The sequence below is a fragment of the Erythrolamprus reginae genome, chromosome 4 (genome assembly GCF_031021105.1).
Source record: "Erythrolamprus reginae isolate rEryReg1 chromosome 4, rEryReg1.hap1, whole genome shotgun sequence".
Classification (NCBI taxonomy): Eukaryota; Metazoa; Chordata; class Lepidosauria; order Squamata; family Dipsadidae; genus Erythrolamprus; species Erythrolamprus reginae.
In genome coordinates, this window is record NC_091953.1 from 36,628,545 (window position 1) to 36,649,226 (window position 20,682).

The window sequence follows — 20,682 nt, forward strand, 5'->3', positions numbered from 1 at the left end:
ACTGAAACTGTATTTGCTATGTGAGCAACAAGTAAACAGCAAGGAGCCTGGGCGTGGCTTAGCTCTGCAGCTCTGAGTCTGTGCTGAGCTCTGAAACTAGTGTGCTCTAAAACTGAAATTTCTCTCTTCTGCTTGCGTTTTGCTTATATTTACTACAACATTGAAAAACTGTTTTTGGTATTGTATATTTACTTAATACATATTATGTATAAAGAGAAGTTACTGAATAATACTGAATCAATTACTTGTGTGTACTTTCTGGATGTGATTGCTTCTGCAAACTCTGACAAGTCCTTACAGCAAATAGCGAACGGCCAGCTCAGCCTCAGCGTATTATTGCAGCCACGAAGATCCCAATTATCTCTAACAAAAGATAGTCAAATGATATTAATACATTCTTCATCCCAAAGCTCTGAATAATAAATTGTATAAATTAAGGTGATCCATGCCACCTAATACTACCTAAAGCTCCTATATAATAGTATCACTTTAAAAAAAAGTATAATAGCTTAAAAGTGCAGCAGCAAGAAAATTAATTATTATGAAGGTAAAGGAACAGATTACAAAATATAGGTCTTTTAGTAGAAGATGAATATAGTAAATATTTTTTGTTTATTTTTGTGTTTAGAAAAAGCTAACTGCTATAAAACTAATTTGCATATTTATGAAACTTTTAAAAGAAAAATATGATAAATATTTATATATAGATATAAGGTAAAGTCTCCTTCTAATTGAGATTGATTGCTCAGTACATCATGAAAACACCTATTTAGCTTTTTTGGTAATTTTATAAAATGGTTTGCCATCCTTCTGCTGGATGTTTTTATTTTCTTGTGTAACATACATTTCTTTATTAATATTTTAAGCACTTTTACAACTGAAAATGTGTTTAATTTTCTTTCAGATTAAAAAGGGTCCTTGAACAAGATGCAGTTTATCAAGCAAAAAGAGAAAAGGAAAACTGCAAGAAAATAAACAAACTGAAGGAAGAGTTAACAAAATTGAAATCATTCACTTTAATGTTAGTAGATGAACAACAACAATTAACAGAAGAGCTGAGTAAACAAACTGAACAAATTCAAGATTTAACCACCTCTGCAGAACAAGCACATGAAAAAATCTCCATTGCAGAATCAAAAGCCCAAGAACAGGAGCAGAAAGCTCTCAGGTTGGAAGAAGAACTTCAAACACAAATCAGAAAAACTTCCCAAGAACAGGAAGCTACAATGGCCAAACTAACCAATGAAGAGAGTCAAAATCGTCAGCTCCGCTTAAAATTAACAGTTCTTAGTCGACAGGTTGATGAACTTGAAGAAACTAACAAGTCCTTAAGAAAGGCAGAAGAAGAACTGCAAGATCTAAGAGAGAAAATCAACAGAGGAGATTGTGGTAACTCTACCCTTATGTCTGAAGTGGAGGTGCTCCGGAAAAGAGTCCTAGAGATGGAAGGAAAAGATGAGGAACTCATAAAATTGGAAGAGCAATGCCGAGAGCTTCATAAGAGACTAGAACAAGAAGCCACCCAAAGTAAAAATTTTAAAGTAGAAGTTGATAAACTCAATAAGAGAATTATGGAGCTTGAGAAACTGGAGGATGCTTTCACCAAGAGCAAACAGGAATGCTCCTCTTTAAAATGTACCCTAGAAAAAGAAAAAACATTAACAAAGCAACTGTCACTGGATCTTGATGGCCTAAAATCTCGCATAGAAGAGCTTGAAACCACTGAGAATAAATTAGAAAAAACAGAGCTCATACTTAAGGAAGATCTGTCTAAACTGAAATCATTAACTGTAATGCTGGTAGATGAAAGGCAAACAACAAATGAAAAAATCAAACAAATGGAAGAAAAGGTACAGACTGCAAATTTACAGCTGCTGTTGGAACAAAAAAAAGTTATGACAGTCACAGAAAAATTGATTGAAGAGAGTAAGAAAGCATTAAAATTTAAAAATGATGCTGAAGAAAAAGTGACTAGCCTTACAAGGGAGAGAGATGAATGGAAAAACAAACTGAAAACAGAGGAAGAGAAAGGAAACGATCTGTCCTCTAAAATGAATTTGTTAAGAAAAAAGCTTCAGTCCTTGGAAACCATAGAAAAAGAATTTCTTAAAAATAAACTTAAAGAGACAACAAAACCTAACCCAACTTTCCAGCAAGAAAACAACAAGATTAAAGAACTAGTTGAAGAAATTGAGAAGCTGAAACATAAACTGAAAGAAATGAAGTCCATAGAAGATGACCTCATGAAAACTGAAGATGAATTTGAATCTTTGGAACGCAGATATATTAACGAACAAGACAAAGCCAGATTTTTATCAGAGGAACTTGAGATAGTGAAGAGAGAACTGGCACGATACAAGTTAGCAGAAAAGACAGAATGCAACCATGAGCAGAGATTATTCAGAAAACTCAAGGAAGAAACCGCCAAATCAGGTCATCTTTCAAGGGAAGTAGACGCATTGAAAGAAAAAATTCATGAATATATGGCAACAGAAGATTTAATATGTCATTTAAGAGAAGACCAGAGAATCTTGCAAAAGAAACTTACTCAACAAGAAAATAAAAACAAAGAATTGGGCAGAGAAATGGAAACTCTTAACAAAGAACTGGAGAGGTATAGGCGTTTCAGTAAGAGCCTGCGACCAAGTCTCAATGGAAGGAGAATCTCTGACTTACAAGTTGTCTCCAAGGAAGTACAAACAGAGCCAACTGACAACGAACCACCTGATTACAAGAGTCTAGTTCCTTTGGAACGGGCAGTCATAAATGGACATTTATATGAAGAGAGTGATAATGAAGAAGATGATGATGATGATGAATCAATGATACCTTTCAGTAATTCTTCAATTCCAAATGTAGCAAATAACAGCAAACTTTGGATCCCGTGGATGAAGTCCAAAGAAAGCCACATTCAAAATGGAAGAATTTATGCCAAGCAGAATGGGAATTGTATTCAGCCTGGAAATTTAGTTTTAAGCCACACACCAGGCCAGCCTCTTCATATAAAGGTCACTCCAGATCATGAGCAAAATACAGCCATGCTTGAAATAACAAGCCCAACTTCAGTGAATTCTCACTCTTTTACTAGTACAGCTGTGATACCCAATTGCGGCACAGCAAAGCAAAGGATAACTATAATTCAAAATGAGTCTTTAACGCCTATAAAATCTAAATTACCTGATGTCTACCCAGCCCAAGAGCAAGCCATGGCACCCCTTACTATGACCACTTTTGCTAGATCACAAATACCTGAATCAGGTGGTTCTGTAATATCTGAAAGAACAATGTCTCCTTTGGCCTTGACAAGTAGAGGTTCCCCTGAGTTACTTTCACCAGTGACCTTGGAAATGACTGACAAGCATACTGTCTTCAAAGTATCCCCCGAAAGGTCATCATCTGTGCAGTTTCAAAGATCTAACAGTTCTAATTCTAATGTAATAACTACTGAAGATAATAAAATACACATTCATTTAGGAAATCCTTATGCACAAACTATTTCTAATTCCATAAAAAACAATAATCCTTGCACTCCTGTGCAAGATAACAGAACTCCGAATGGAACACCAAGTAAATCTGTCAACAAAATTACCAGCAGCATCACTATTACACCAACTGCAACAGGTCTCCCCCGACAGTCACAAATTACAGTAAGTAGTGTCTACCACTGACTTTTTCTAATTCTCCTGACATCCGTATCACTACTGCAAATTTATGCTTTCCTTCCAGGAAGATTATTTTTGGGACAACCTTGATGAGAAATTATTTGCATGTGTCAATAACAGAATACAAAACTAACTTGCTGTCTTGTTTCAATAATCATATGAATTGTACACTTAGTATATGATCTGTTTTGTTAAGTATTTTCTGTTGGATACCTAGATATGTACTTCTATAAATGCAACTTCATGTATTTATATTTTTACTATTAACATTAGCTCATCTTGCAATCATTTCACTGACAAAATTTAACATAAAGCAGTAAATATTTTTCTAACCATTGCCTGCAGAAATCATTTTATTTTTATTCTTGTGTGTGTGTAACATTTAACGTAAACCATGCAGATTTATCTATAGTCTTTAGTCATCTCTTTTAATCCTTTAACCAGATATTAATTTTTAGTCAGTATGTTAATTTTTTTGGTTGATTGGATTTGTTGTGGGTTTACATATAAATTCTTTCAGATTGAGCATTATATAAAATTACATATATTTTAAATCATGATAATGAACTTAAATGAGACTCCATAATATTGTACTAGTTAATTGAGCAACTGAGAACCAGATGGTTGCTTAGTTATAATTTGAACAAGATGACAATTATCTGGTTTAAGTAATCTTTTCTAGTTCAGTACCCATAAATAAGTGAAGAGTATAAATCCCAGAATTTCTAGACAACATACCAAAATTGATCTGAAATGTCTAGAAGGCAACAGGTTTTGAAAGATTGAAGTAGAACAATGTAAGTGTCTTAGTGGTTTTAAAACAGTACAGTCTCTTTTAAAGATTTGATACATGAAATGTTTTCATTAATTGGAAGGAGTGAAACCCTATGAAAATAGGCGTTGATTGCTTACCTGAACGCCTCTTCTCGTACGGTGAGCGGGTACAGCAGTCACATGGGTTGCTCATGTCCAATCCGGTGGAACTGAGCCTAGTATTAAAAAAGCTTGCCGGATCCGCCCCTTCCCCAGAATTCGCGAATCCATAGACTAGGCTCAGTTGTGAAGCTCTGTAGTGTTCAACTCTCATTGTTAGAGGAAGAAAGAGATAGAAAGGTAAAGATGACACATACAAGGGCGGGAAGTGACTGCTGTACCCGCTCACCGTACGAGAAGAGGCGTTCAGGTAAGCAATCAACGCCTATTCTCCGTACTGAAGGAGCGGGTCCAGCAGTCACATGGGACATACCCAATAGATGGTCCCTAGGGTGGGATTAGCTTGCTATCGTGTGAGATAACGGATTGGAGTACCCTTCTGCCGAAGGCAGCGTCCGCTGAAGCGTAAGAATCAATTTTGTAGTGCCTGATGAAGGAATTTGGCGAGGCCCAAGTGGCTGCTTTGCAGACCTCCTCCAACGGGGCTTGAGTCGCCCAAGCGGCCGAGGTGGCTGCGCTCCTGGTGGAATGCGCAGTGATGTTCCTTGGAACTGAGAGGGAGGCCGACTCATAAGCCTTAGATATAGTCCCTCTGATCCAACGGCCTATTACTGTTGAAGACACTTTGGCCCCCATGACTCTGGGATGATAGGCTACAAAAAGTGCTTCTGACCTCCGAAAGGGTCCTGTGCGTTGGATATATATTCTCAGCGCTCTGGTGAGATCCAGGGTGTGCCATCTAATTGCCAAGGGATGGTCTCGTTGGAGGCAGAAGGAAGGTAGGACAATATCCTGAGATCTGTGGAACATGGAACTGACCTTGGGTAAGAAGGTGGGGTCCAGTCGCAAGACTACCTTGTCCTGATGGAATTGACAAAGGTCCTGCCTGATTGAGAGGGCAGCCAGCTCCGAAATGCGTCGGGCAGAGGTAATAGCCACCAGGAAGGCTACCTTAAAGGATAGGTACCTGAGGGACGCCGATTTTAGGGGTTCATATGGTGCCTGCGTGAGGGAGTGGAGAACCCGTGGCAAGTCCCAGGATGGATACCTGTGGACCTTGGAAGGCCTGAGGTTGGCTATGCCCTTGAGGAATTCCTGAACTTCAGGGAAGGATCGGAGAGGCTGTCTGCGGGGGCCCCCTAGGACAGATGAAATGGCTGCCAGATGACGCCGGAGGGTGCTGGTGGAGAGTCCTTTATGGAAACCTTGCATAAGGAAGGAAATAATTCTGTGTATGGGGATGCACAGAGGGGAGAGACCTTCCTGAAGACACCACTGGTGAAACTTGGACCACGTGTGGTCGTAGATTCGATTGGTCGAGCCCCTTCTGGCCTTTAGAATGACCTCCACTGAATCGGGGTCATGCCCACGCAGTTCTAAATCTCTCCTGATAACAGCCAGGCGGTGAGGTGGAACCACTCCGGGTCTGGATGGAAAGAGGCCCCCTGCCGCAGCATATCCCCCGAAACGGGGAGTCGCCAAGGGTCCTGGACGGACAGCTGTTGGAGATCTGCGAACCAGGGCCGGCGGGGCCAATGAGGGGCGATTAAGATTACTCGGGCCCTCTCGGTAAGGACCTTGTGAATCACGTCCGGGAGGATTGGAATTGGAGGAAATGCATAGAGTAGGCCTGGAGGCCATGGACTCCGGAGGGCATTGATCGCTTCCGCTCCCGGGGATGGAAATCTGGAATAGAAGCGAGGGAGTAGGGCGTTCGCATTGGTCGCGAAGAGATCCAGGACTGGTAGGCCGAATCTGAGGGTGATTTGATGGAACAGGTCTTGATGAAGGTTCCACTCTCCTGGGTCTATCGTTGCTCGGGATAGCCAATCCGCCTGGATGTTGAGGCTCCCCGAGATGTGATCGGCTAGGAGCGACTGGAGATGTTTTTCCGCCCAAAGGCCCAGCTTGAGGGCCTCCCTCATGAGAGCCTTGGATCTCGTGCCCCCTTGCCTGCAGATATGGCTTTTTGTGGCAATGTTGTCGGTGAGAATGAGAACGTGCCGGTTGGGAATGCGAGGAGAGAAATGCTTCAGAGCCAGGGAGACGGCTCTTAACTCTAGCCAATTTATTGGCCTGGAAGCTTCCTCCGGGGACCACGTGCCCTGGGCTATCATCCCCTGGGCGTGGGCGCCCCATCCCGATAGACTGGCATCTGTGGTGATGACAAATTGATCCGGGCACCTGAACGGGGATCCTCTGTCCATGGCCGGAGACTTCCACCACTTGAAGGATCTGCGAACACTCAGTGGAATGACGATGCGTCGATCTGAGTTGCTGTGCCCCGATCTCTGAAAAGGCAACAGAAGCCACTGGAGTTCCCTAGCATGAAGGCGAGCCCAGGGAATGATGCCTATGCATGACACCATCTTCCCCAAAAGGGAAGAAAGAGTAACTATGGATACTGAAGGATTAGATAAAATGTTAGAAATTAACTCCACAATACTGAGTTTTCTCTCGGGAGAGAGAAAAACCTGGGAAGATTTTGAATCAATAATGGCACCCAGGTGAGGAATGGAAGTGGAAGGTTGGAGGTGACTTTTTTCAAAGTTGATGGAAAACCCATGGTCCTGAAGGACTGACATGGTGACAGAAAGGTCTGATTTCACTCTCTCTAGGGAGTTCCCATGAATTAAAATATCATCAAGATAACATAAAATGTGGATGGGAGACGCCCGGATATAGGCCGCCAGGGACCCCAAGAGCTTTGTGAAGACCCGAGGGGCCGAGGAAAGGCCAAATGGCATCGCCCTATACTGGAAATGCCTGCCTTGAAAGGAAAAACGTAAAAATTTTCTGTGGCATTTGGCTATAGGAATGTGAAGGTAGGCCTCAGTGAGGTCTAAGGAGACCATGAAATCTCCCGAGTGAATGGCGGCCAAAATAGAAGACAAGGAGTGCATTTTAAACTTCCTATATTTGATGAATAGGTTTAGTTTCTTTAAATCCAAAATGGCTCTCCAACCTCCGGAGGACTTTGGAACCATAAATAGGATGGAGTAAAAACCTAGGCCCTTCTGACCGGAAGGGACCGGCTGAATGGCTCTAATGGACAATAGATGTGAAATGGCCTCCTCCATACGGTTACAATCTGAGGATGACCTGGGCGAAGGGCAGGAAATAAAACGTTTAGGGGGAGGAGAAATAAATTCTAAAAGAAGGCCTGCTTGAACAGTGTCAATGACCCAAGGGTCCTTGGAGGTGAGACGCCAATTTGCAGCGAAATGAGCTAGGCGACCCCCTATGGGAATGGAGGAAAGGTTACCATCTAGGTTTTTTTGAAGCCCTGTTAGAGGCAGCTCCCCTTTGGAAACGAAAACCCCTACCCCTGGAGTTCCTACCTTGGGAACGAAAGCGGGGGGAATACTGACCTGGAGATCTCTGATAGGAAGCTGCTTGATCTTGCTGGCGCCCTGGGCGACGAAAGGACTGCGTTTTAGTAACCTTTTTTGTGGTTGGACCCAAAACCTTCTTCTTGTCTGTGGTCTCCGTGAGGAGAGGATCCAGAAGATCACCGAAGAGAAGGTCGCGCTTTAAGGGGCCCTGGGATAGCTGCCACTTTTGGCGAACTCCCGCTTGCCAAGGGCGAATCCATAGGAGTCTTCTTGCCGTAGTAGAGGCTGCAATAGACTTAGCAGAAAATCTAGTAGATTGTAAGGTGGCATCAGCCACGTACTGGGCAGCTGCAAAGACCTTGTTGAAGTCTTGTTGACCTCTCAAGTCATCTGGAGGAATGTGCTGTTGAAGTTGGCGAAGCCACAGCAGCATGGCTCTGGAGAAGAAGGAGGCTGCTGCAGAACTTTTAATGGCCCAGGAATCAGCGGAGAATCCTCTTTTGAGCATTTGCTCGATGCGCTTGTCCTCTGGACGGAGGACTTCCTCCGCCTCGCCTGGCACAGCCGCTGCCGAGTGAAGAATTTTGACAGGTTCATCTGGTTTGGGAAAAGATAGAAGCTCTTCATAAGAAGAGGAGAGTTTATACAACTTTCTGTCCTTGGTAGAGGGATTAAGGCCAGAGGCTGGAAAATCCCACTGTTTAAGTAAGGCATCTTTAAATAATTTAGGCATAGGGATTACCACGTTATCCTCCTGTTCCTCTGTGAAGTAAGGTAAATTCTCCTCCGGGGGATCAGTGGAAGTGGAGGCTTGTTTCTCCTGGGCCGCTAATCCCGTAGAAATTCTAGCTTTGAGGAGGAGAGATTTGAATAGTTGAGAAGGGAAAATAGTAATAGGAGGAGGGACCTTTATTTGGGATTCCTCATCCTCTGATAAGCCCTGGAAAGGGTCTTCATCCTCCTCTACATCCTCATATTCATCTTGGGAGGACTCTGAGTCATCCTGGATAGGAGCTCTGACCGCTGGGGAAGAACCCAAGGGGCGGGAGGAACGAGAAGGAGGAAGAGGTAAAGGAAGCTCATTGATGGAGGAGAGTTTGGCATCAATGGCTTTGGACAACACAGCAAAAATAGATTGGAACTCAGGAGGTAAACTGGAAATATCAGCAGAAATGGCAGAAGAATTCCTAAAGGCCTGGGAGGATCCTGGCTGGGGGGAATCTTCCATAATATCTGGTTCCTCTGGACCTATGCCCCATAGGTTAGGTTGGGGTCTGTCTAGGTTTGGCTCATCCAGAGATAACACAGGGACCCCAGAAGGAGGCAGACTAGAGGCCTCTGGTGGGTCTTGACTACTGATTACTTGGGCCTGCACTTTCAAACGTTTTGCTGATTTATCATGAATCTTTTGTAGGGCTAGGTCCCTTCTCTTCTCGGCCCTGGTGACCTTGGTCGAGGGGCGGGCCCCTGGAGAAGAGGAGGAAGAGGCCTGGGGGATACTAGTAATCTCATCGCCTGTAGGCCTGGCCTCTCTGGGACCTTTAGTTGTGCCTCTCTTGGGAAAAGTAGCCATAGTCTGACAATTAACAGAAGACAAGGCTGAGCCAATAACTAAATTATAAGGAGAAGATTTCAAGGACTTCCCAAGAGGAATGGATCCTGCTTCGAGGCCTCGAAGCTGCTGAAACGTGAGGACAATCTGGGCAAACCCAGAGTTCGTGCCCCCAAATCCAGCGGGGCCAGCCTCCCTAAACTTTGCAATTAAGTAAAACCAAGGCACTCTGGTTGGAGGCTAGGCCGGTGGAGAATTTAGCCTGGGACCCCCAAGGCCCGCTCCCGGATCCACGCGGTGGACTGAGGCCTACGCGGCTGGCAGAAGGCCAACACGAGAGGCCTAGATATTTTAAGAAAGGGCGCGAAGGCCTTCGCGCCAAAAATCGCTTCGTAGAATTTCTTAAGGGAAAAGCGATCGACTAAGTCCAGGAGACTAGAGGCGTCCCACTCCGCAGGAGGTATTTTATAAGCCCTTAAATATATTTTTATACAATAAATAAGCAATAATCCAATGATAAATACTTGCACTAGGACCTCCAGGCCAAGGGATTAGAAGAATCCACAAGCGGCCGCAGGAATCGTAACCGGCAAAACCGCCGGGGGAAAACGAAACCGCAACTTCTCCCAAGTAAAAAAGCCTAGCCGCCTTTTACTTTTTTTCCTTTTTAAAACGGCTGGCGCAAATAGTGCAAGTAATAAAATAAAGACAATAAATCTTACTACTTTTTAGAAGGAAAGATCGAAGGGAAGGTGTTAGAATGTTGAACGAGCATTCACAATACAACCGCAGGATATGCGAACTGAGCGAATTCTGGGGAAGGGGCGGATCCGGCAAGCTTTTTTAATACTAGGCTCAGTTCCACCGGATTGGACATGAGCAACCCATGTGACTGCTGGACCCGCTCCTTCAGTACGGAGAACAAAATTAGCAAAATACTTTTGAAAGATCAATGTTTCTCCGGCTTATTTTTCCTTAAACATAAATTAAGATATAGTACCCAATTTGTTTAAGCCAGTACAGTAATTTCTTTTACCCTATATTTCTAGCAATATAGGAAACAATCTCAGATGTGATTATTTATTCATCTAGCCCATTATTCTCTACACCAGACTTTCCCAATCGAATGTTCTCCAGATGTGTTGGAAATCAACTCTCATTTTCCCTGCTATCATGGCTATCACCCCTGCTTGATGTGAAGCAAGGAGATGATATCATTCATTTGGGGAGGCTGATCTCTAAAGTCTCAGGCGAAGAGCCACCCAATCATATTGTACAGTATTTGATTTTTTTAAACTGGAGATGCTATGTATTCTCATATCAAGATGATGTGATGCATTTAAAAAAATAGAATAGAAAGTTAGTTTAAATAAACAGACAAATAATCTAAGAACAATTAATCAGTGGAATGATTTGTCTCCATAAATTGTACTATTCTAATATTGGAGATTTTCAAGAAGAGTTTGAAAAACCCTTTGTCTGAAATGGTATAGATCAGGGATGTCAAACTTGCGTCCCCATAGCAGCATCACGTGACATATCAGGACTTTTTTCCTCTTCATTAAACTAGGTGTGGACATGGCCAGTGCATGAAACATCCAACCCATGGTCTGCAAGTTTGACAGTCCTGTTACAGATTTTCCTGCTTGGGCGGGGAGGTGGACTAGATAGAAGGCCTCCAAGGTCCTTCCAACTCTGCTATTCTGTTAACTTAAGAAAAAGGGAGTAAATATATTAGGGATGTAAGAGAAGCAATATTTTTTTTATAACTGTAGTTTGGGAATAGATAATTCTTAAGATGTTGCTGGGAGCCTCTCTTCTGGAGCAACAAAGAGGAAAACACCTACAGATGATTCTTCAGCTACAGTATTAGTACTGATTAATATTCACAAGAATATTTATTTATTTGTTTGTTTGTTTGTTTGTTTGTTTGTTGGTTGATTTGTTTGATTTTTATGCCGCCCTTCTCCTTAGACTCAGGGCGGCTTACAACATGTTAGCAATAGCACTTTTTTTAAACAGAGCTAGGCTATTGCCCCCACAATCCGGGTCCTCATTTAAATACTAAATAATGTAACAGTCAAACAATATAAAACAATTGCAACTCTTCATTTCAGTTGACCTAAATCTTCAATGTAGTCATTTATTTTTTAAAAATGATTTATCAAATTAATTTATATTGACACACAATTTAACCCCCCCCCCCACAATAAACAGTAAATGAATAAGAGAAATTAATACAAATATAAGTAGCATTTGAAATCCCCCACAGCCTAGTTCCAACCATATAAATATCACATACAATATCCATACCAGGGAAACTGGTCATAAAATGGGCAAAACTCATTTAACTGTGTGGCTTAGCAACAGAACCTTTGGACTGAACTGTGGTCATAACTCAAGGACTACCTATATTTAATATTAAGTCCTTTTCTCCTTCAGTACTGCTACAAATTGATATACTCTAGCGCAGGGGTGTCAAACTGGCTGTCCACGGGCCGGATGCATCATGCGCAGGCCACACCCAAACAAGTTCTGAAAAGGTGAAAAACGTCACAATAAGTGACACTGTGAGTTTGACACCTATGCTCTAGCCTCTGTGCATGTGTAAATCACGAAGATTTAATCAAGATCAGCTGTTATGATAAATTTATTTGTATCTAGAGAGAAAGATGATCACAGTTAGAAAGCATTTAAGATCTTTATTTCTATTCAAAATGCCAATTCCGTACCAAATACCATGTGAAAAACTATCATAATATTACTGTAATTGGCTGGCAGCAGATGATGCCAATTGCCTCTAAGTTTCTTCTACTTTTAACTTAAATACAGGGTTTCTCTCTAAATGCTTCAAATGGTAACCACATCCTATGAAATTAAGCAATTCTATCCTGAACCCACAGTAAATTAAACATCCTATAATATGAGATTTAGAAATCCTTGAATCATCAATTGCATCATAAAGGGCAATGGCAAGTTATGAAAAAACCCCAAGCATTTGCCCATTCTTTAAGATTCATTTAAAGTGTGTGTTTGTGTTTGTTTGTGTGTAAAACTGAATATGTGTGTATCTGAAAATAGCAAAATTAAAATAAACTATAAGCCATCCATATAAGTACTATTTTTTGGGATGAGTTGAAAGTTAGATTTTTTTTCCCCAAGAGAGGCCAGCCAGATCTCTTTGACATACACAATTAGAGAAAAGGACAGAAATTGTCTGCAACTATTCCCCACATTTGACAATCCATAACTACAGTATTTGGGTAAAAAAGATTTTAGAAGTGGCAAGAAACATATAAGAACACGCAGCAGTAGCTTTCTGAATTTCCTTCCTCTGGTATACCACTTCCCAGGCTACAAATTATCTGTTCAGTAGGCCTTCTGCCAAGCTGGGCTCAATGAGTCAAATGGGGTTTAAAGGTCCATTTACATAATCAGCATGTATTTCTAGTTGCCATGCTTATTTTAGTCTGAAGAGTAAGGAAGAGAATTAATTAGCTTAATTTTTTTTCCTAATTAAGATAATCCCTCCAGAACATCAAAAATATCTTTTTTAAAATATATATATATAAAACAAAGCAAGTAACTGAACTGGTGTTTAACATTTTTTTGCTGTGCAAGCGGGTTATACTTTAACTATATAGATAATTCTCAATTTACAACCACAGTGGGACCAGAATTTTCGTTGCAAAGTAAGATGTTTATTAAGTGAGTCAAGTCCGATTTTACAACCATTTTGCTCTTGTTAAGCAAATCATTGCAGCTAAATGAATAATGCAGTAAGCGAATCCAACTTCCTCCATTGACTTTGCTTCTCAGAAGCCAGCTGGGAAGATCACAAATAGTGATCACTTGACCTTGAGATGCTCCAACTGTCCTAAATGCATGTCAGTAGCCAAGCGCCTGAATTTTGATCACATGAGCATGGGGATGTTGCAAGAGTTGTAAAAGCAGCTGAATAGCTAAAATATTCTTAATTATTCTAAAGGGATTAAGACATGCTTTTATCATATATAGTAATTTGAGATGATCAGGGGTGGGCAGCAGGCAGGACGGGGTGGAATGCAGTTCCACTAGTGGAAATGAAGATGTGTGCGCAACTCCAGCTGATCGGCAATTGTCACTTCCTGGGTTACTGGTCTTGGCTTGGCTCTTTCCCCCTGCTGCTGCTGCTGCGTCTTCCCTCCTTGCTTTTTTCCTCTTTCCTCCTTCCTTGTCTCGGACGAGTTTACCTCTCTCCTGTTCGGCTCCCCTCCAGCCTCACACAGCCACCTCCCGCCTGAGGTGCAAGCAGAAGGTGTGGGTGGAAGCAGCGCTGGCAGCATTTATGCTTCTGGCAACACCCATTCACCTAGCTACCCAGCCTGAGGCTGGGGGGTGACCCAGGAAGGAGAGCGCGGGAAACACAAAGCAAATTGTCACCCCAGCGAGTGACACTGATAAAGTTGTAAGTCGAGGACTTAACAGTTCACTTGAACAATGATGCTCGTTCAAGCCACTCCTACCTGATCACATGGCCGGCAAGCCACTCCTGCCCAGTCACATGACCATTAAGCCACATCCACAAAATAAGCCACATCCACAGTGTGGCAGTAAAAACTTTGGCTGCCCATTACTGGATATTACTCTCCCACCTTTATATTTCTTTTAAATATATTTCTATTTCCTTTTAACATTGTTTAGTATTTTACATTAGTATTTCTCATTAGAGGATTAATCATATATGTTAATTAAAGTTTGTGTTTGGCCCCCTTTATGTACAATGCTCCACTGGCATAAAATAGTTCCCAACAGTGAACAATTATAACAAATACAGTATTACAAACCCAGAATATGAGACTTTAATGCACAAAAGGAAGATACATCAAGAAGGCTTCATGATCACTGCAAAAGTTAAAAATGAGGAAGCTGGTCTTGAAAGAAATTCTGTAGGCAAGAATCATTGTGTAAGCAAAGTGTGCGAAAACCAGTGTTGGAATCTAAATTTTTTTACTACCCGTTCTGTAGATATGGCTTGGTGGTCATGGTTTAGTAGAGGTGGTAGAGGAAGGATACTGCAAAATCTCCACTCCCACCTGACTCCTGAGGGAAGGATATTGCATTATCTCCCTCCCCACCCCCACTCTGGGGCCGGTTTTTGCCGATTCACCAAACTACTCAAAATTTCTGCTACTGGTTCTCCAGAACCTGGCAGAATCTGCTGGATTTCATCCCTGGATGAAACATTCTTTAAGGCCTTGAAAACAAGGAAGTATTTGGAAGAGACTCAGGAAGGATCCCTCCTGGTTCAATGGAATATAAGGAGGAAAGGTAATGCACAGGCTTACATTATTCTAATTACTATTTCTAAGAAGTATAGTCTTCCTCTGGAACCAATTTTCTGATCTGGTGTCCCCCTAAAGGCAGACAGGAACTATCAATTTGCAATTTCAAAATGTTGCACTATTCTTTAAGACAGAAATGGGCAACTCTAAGACATCTACTGATGACTTTTAAAGCTCACTACATTCTTCACAATTGTGCCTCTGATATTCAGAAGTATAATTACAATTTTCTGTGGTAAACCATAATGCAATGAAATAATAGCCAAACTAGGTCTTTTAGCTTAACAGGATAATTTTGCCTAAAGTCATCACTATCCTAAATAGACTCCCAGCAATTAGCAAATGTCACCATTATACCCCTGCAGCTTAATAGACAATATAAAAACAACAAAAAAGGACAAGATGAAAGGCAAATCTATATTCACTTAAGAATAAGCTAACGAAAGTTACTTTTCAACAGGTATAAACAGGACTGCAAAGCATACGATATAACCAATTACAGTAGTTGTGGGTACAATATGTGGCAGAATAGAATGTAGGATCACTCAGAAAATGCCTATATACAATAGAGCTCTCTCCTCTATGTACTGAAGAAGCGTCTACGGATGGCTTGTAACTCATTTATGTATGCTACCTAATATTTAAAAGATACTAAAATTCCAAGTCATAAATTAACAAAAGCAAACCAATGGCTGAATGAACACTATTTAGTGTTAAATTGCAGTTATTCTAGAACTGATTACTTTCACAGAAAAACTAATTTTATTGCAACAGCCAATATATCACATAGCAAATAAAGCTGTTTTTTAACTTGGTCAGATTATTTCTTCCTCTATATAGAATTGTTTGAAGTTCACATAGCATGCTAAATCATGCTTTGTTTAAAACAATACAATGGCTTTGTGTAATAAATAATCTAATTTATCACCGGTACCTATTCTGACGCATAGTAGCTGTCAAATTATAGTTTTAATATATTATTTCACATCCTTTCACATTTTTTTAAGTGGGAAAGTCGGAGATTGATTTTTTTGGATGCAAAATTCTCCTTTACAGCTACAATTCCTCATTTGAAACAAAATGCAACTTTTATCCTACAAATTGCGACAAATCCTACTTTGATAATCTGCAGAATTAAAAGTCAGTTGTTTCTACATATACAATTTGTACAGACAAAAACAGTTCTTAATGAAATTTATAGTCAATTTGAATTTTGTACAGATGCTTAACTGGCTATATGTCCAAGAAGATAAGAAATGATAAGTCTTAAAAATTATTTGGTTATTTCCTGGTATTTTTAAAAAGTAGTTTTCTTGAATTAAGAAGCTTTATACAAACCTGTGTTTCTTTTTCCAATCAAAAATTATTTTGAAGGCAAACCAACACATGCCCAAGTATAAAGACTAGAAGCAGCAGTCCATGCTTCCCGTTTACATATTTCCTCTCCTCTATTACCACATCACATAACACTTGTATAGTAGAACTCCAAATCATAATAAATTTTATTGAAAGGTTGTGTTACAAAAAAAGGTTGTACTCTTTATCAAAATCCAAAAGCTAGGACAAAGACCTGTTTCTCTTCTTAGGTTGGGCTGAGCCACACAAACTGTGAAGAAAACCATAGCCAAATTTTCTCTTTGTCATAACACACTACTTATTCAAACAACTCAGTTCTTTAAATCAATTCCCTTTCTCCCATAAGTTTATAATGTATAGCAAAATCCTTGCTAACCTAGTTTAATAATCTCTATTACCTAATCCTACTAATACTCCTATGCTCCTTCTGCCAATTGGTAAATAAGCAACTAATTATCAATACAATAATTTGACTTTCTGAATTAGAAATCAATCAGTTGAACCCCATGCTAGCCACTTACAGAACATTATAATGAAAAACCTCCGAAGGTTATTTACTTTTCATTATTACATAAATCTAATGAGGACATAAATATGTTTAAATATTTATCAGGAATAGGCACGCAAGGTTGCTTCATTCTAATAAATTACATGTTTTATTAAATTAAAAATAAATTAACATAAGTTAATATGATCTCATCAAGTGAACTATTACAAGGGTATCGTATCAGATTAGAAAAATACTCAAGGTCAATTTCCACACTGTCAGTGCTGCCCCTCCAGCTGATCATCAAACTTAAGTAATTGACCTTAAGTCTTGCCTGCAGATTCAATTTTCTGCAGATATATTGTTTACAGTTTATAATCTTAATTTGGTGGGAATGGTTAGATGTAATTAGACTTTAATGCAGACCTTTCCAGTCTGACCATTTCCAGATGTATAATTTATTTTGTTTGCTATGTGCTTTCTCACAAACAAGCCCTGAGTTCTGGACTCTTGCTCCTTCCTGAAATCCAGAGATTAATAACATCACTAGTATTAATGGAAACATTGAAAGGGGGTTTAAAATGTTATGTAAACTGACTAGAGTTTGGTGCTAAGATGATCTGGGAAACTTAAATGTTTATAATAAACTACCAGGACTCCAAACCGATACAGGTAGTCCTTGTCTTACAACTAAAATTGAGCCCAAAATATCTGTGCTAAGAGAGACAGTTGTTCAGTAAATTTTACCCCATTTTATGGCCTTTCTTGACGCAGCTGTTAAGTGCATTGCTGAAATTGTTAAGTAAGTAACATGCTTGTTAAGTGAATCTGGCTTCCCCATTGACTTTGTTTGTCCAAAGGTCACAAAAGGTTCATGACCCCACAATCCTGCAATCATCATAAATACATACCAGTTGTCAAGCATTTTGACAATTTTGATCACATGACCATGGGGTGCTGCAAAGGTTGTGTGAAAAACAGTTATAAGTCATTTTTTTCACTGCCATTATAACTTGAAACAGTTACTAAATGAACCCATATAAATCAAGGACTACCTGTATTAGCTAAATAAGTAAAATTCCAAAAGTTGAAATCGTAACACATTTAGAGAATGGTGAGAATTGAATTAACATATTAAACATTTTATTTATGTTATTTGTGGCATGATTATTGTGAACTTCAAATGCCACCAAGTAGCCTCTTTGGTGCAAAAAAATAATTGTGACCTATATAGCATTGCACAGAACATTTTGTTATTTCAGGTTTCCCATATGAACTTTATTAGCAATAATGCCATATTTTACTGTTGCTTTAGAACTGATGTTCTCCATATTTTCTTACAGTTAGGAATATCTTATATACATCTCAATGTCTCTGCCCCAGAATCTAAGAAAATTCAAATATCACTAACTGTTGAGCTTTGCTGCCATCTAGAGAGAAGAAGTAAATTAAACCTTTAAAAAACTTGAATATTCAGCAACACCGTACAAAGCATTTGGCAAAGAAAACATATCTCATAACAATGAAAGATCACCATAATCTCAATGGGCTATTCTCTTGGCATTAGGAATCTAAATCTTTTCTGAACTAGGATAACACTGTAGTTGGCTCTTATAGTAAATTGATCCACAAACTAGCCAATATTTAATCTAGGTATTATGATTTACCAGCCCATATCAAATGACATGATGCATTGAACCAACCCAAAGAATTGGGTTAATTAGAATAAAATAAATAATCATAGCTCTGTTATACAAGTGAAGCCCATAACTAGGTTCACATTAAGATGAATTGATGTTTGCTTGTATTTTGCTTAGTATGTTGTTCATATCTGACAAAAGAGTTATATTCACAACGATTTACAGTTTAGCATGATGTGTGAATGCAGGCTACATAATATAGTATCTCCATTTTTTTAAAGTAAAAATATTGGCATGGTTTGAATATACATTTTCATACCAATTTATACATTAAAATTGATAACTATGCAAATATTCTGATTTCTTTTTTTAATTATAGATTGCTGATGTTTTCCGTCAAGCAATTCCTATTAGAAATCCTAAATCAAAAACCATCAGTACAACAGTGCTACCAGTGAAGACACCCTCTGGACAATAGAAGAAACCAACCTGAGATACTAAAGATGGGACATCAGACATCCTCAAATATATTCCCAATGTTGCTACTTAAAATGTTAGGAAGACATGAGACTGCTGATGTGTGAAATAATTGTTACCTAACTCATAAGTAGAAATTATTTTTTGCACACCAATACAGCAAAAAAGATTGATGTTTACACTGGAATTTAAAAGCTTCGGGACTTTCTTATAAGCAGAAATCTACTATTCAGTATAATCTTGCCCCATTTTCCTAATAGAAACCAAATCCCAGTTTGTTCTACACTATGGACTGGACAAAGTTTCCACTTAGTTCAAGAAGCTATTGTGAATTCCCTACACAGTAATTTTATATTCTGGGCAATGTTAAAGCAACAGCAACACTGGACAGAGCATGATGAAGAGATGCAATCACTGAAGTACACTGCTATTATTTTCTCCAAACTTCCCAGTGCAATAATAAGGGCAATTGTATTCTTGATTCACAACTCAACCAACATTAAAGAGACAAAGAGTTCTTTAAGGACCAAGGACAAGGAATCAGGGAGAAAATAAAGTATGCTAACCCTAGCCTAGAATTATTTTTATCCACAGCAGGGGGGGGGAGCAATGATATCACAACTCTGTAAAATTATCATAGGATGATTAAATGTTATCACTTGAGCCCTGACAGAAAACAAGAGGAAGCATAAGCGTATGAAGAAATGTATTACTGTCACCAAATGTGCATTTTATGTGTTTTTCGGAGTTGAGATGCTGTGAATTTTGTTCACCACCATGCATTTTTAAATCAAACTTTAGGACATAATATGGTAAATGAGAAACTTATTTTTTTTAATTGGATTCTTTTAAAATTATTAGACTTGTATGGAATGTAGAATAGGAAAGAAATATTTTCATGGTATCTTATTATAAAATAAATTATTTTAGTATTTAATATCGGGATGAACAACATTTTCATTAAACAACATTCCTAAACTACTTGTTTATCTCTGAAGGTTTTTAAGGAGAGACTGGACAGTCACTTGTCTGAAATGGTATAGGACACTGATGATTTTCCTCAGTTGCCAAAAAAGTGTGCACGTGCACTATCGCGCATGCGAGAACACCCACACCCATAATTCAATGTCTAGGGAGGGGAAAACAGCTTCCCCTGTCCCCTGGAAGCCCTCTGGAGGATGGAAACGGACAGTTTCCCAACTTCTGGTGGGCCCAGAAGGCTCACATTTTGCCCTCCCCAGCCTCGAAAGGCTTCCCTGGAGCCAGAGGAGGGTAAAAATGTCCTCCCCCATCCTCCCGGAGCCTCTCTGGAAGCCAAAAATATTCTCCTAGAACTTCTCTGCGAGCCAAAAATCAGCTGGCAGGCACACACATGCACATTGGAGCTGAGCTAAGGCAACGGCTCATGTGCCAGCAGATATGGCTCCACGTACCACCTGTGGCACCCGTGCCATAGGTTCGTCATCACTGGTATAGGATCTCCTGAGTGTGCAGGGAATTGGATTAGAAGAGACCTCCAAGACCTCCTATTCTGATCGATTTATTGATTTACTGTTCATAGAAAAATAATTTTCAATTAATAGATTGTATAAAATGTATAAAATGATAGCAAACCATTGATCACTTGTAGAATTAATCCATTGCTTCCAAGATAATGTTTTTCTCTCTCAACTGTTGCTAATATAACAAACCTTATAAAGTCACAATTATGCATATTAAATTCCTCATTAACACATATCTGCATCCCATATAAAAATTAACTTTGAGTAACCAATCATTCAATACACAGCACACAGAAGTTAACACTAAATTTTTAATGGGGACCACCCTTTATTATACATACATGAGAATAACTCATTTATTTGAGTTCTCTTTATCTAGTTTTCAGACTTGTGTGGAGATCAGATCAAGTTACA

At 39.6% G+C, this 20,682-nt stretch overlaps 2 protein-coding genes across 2 annotated transcripts in view; one reads left to right on the forward strand and one right to left on the reverse strand.

Annotated features, from left to right (window-relative positions):
* The window catches only part of FILIP1L (filamin A interacting protein 1 like), a 32,813-nt gene extending 13,066 nt beyond the window's left edge, over positions 1-19,747 (forward strand). The window contains exons 2-3 of the mRNA XM_070750008.1: positions 905-3,647; positions 18,669-19,747. Coding sequence (XP_070606109.1) covers positions 1,020-3,647; positions 18,669-18,767 — 2,727 coding nt within the window. The 5' untranslated portion in view covers positions 905-1,019 and the 3' untranslated portion in view covers positions 18,768-19,747. The remainder of the gene's footprint in view (positions 1-904; positions 3,648-18,668) is intronic.
* The window catches only part of CMSS1 (cms1 ribosomal small subunit homolog), a 203,241-nt gene that overhangs the window by 180,980 nt on the left and 1,579 nt on the right, over positions 1-20,682 (reverse strand). The gene's annotated exons all lie outside the window — the stretch shown is intronic.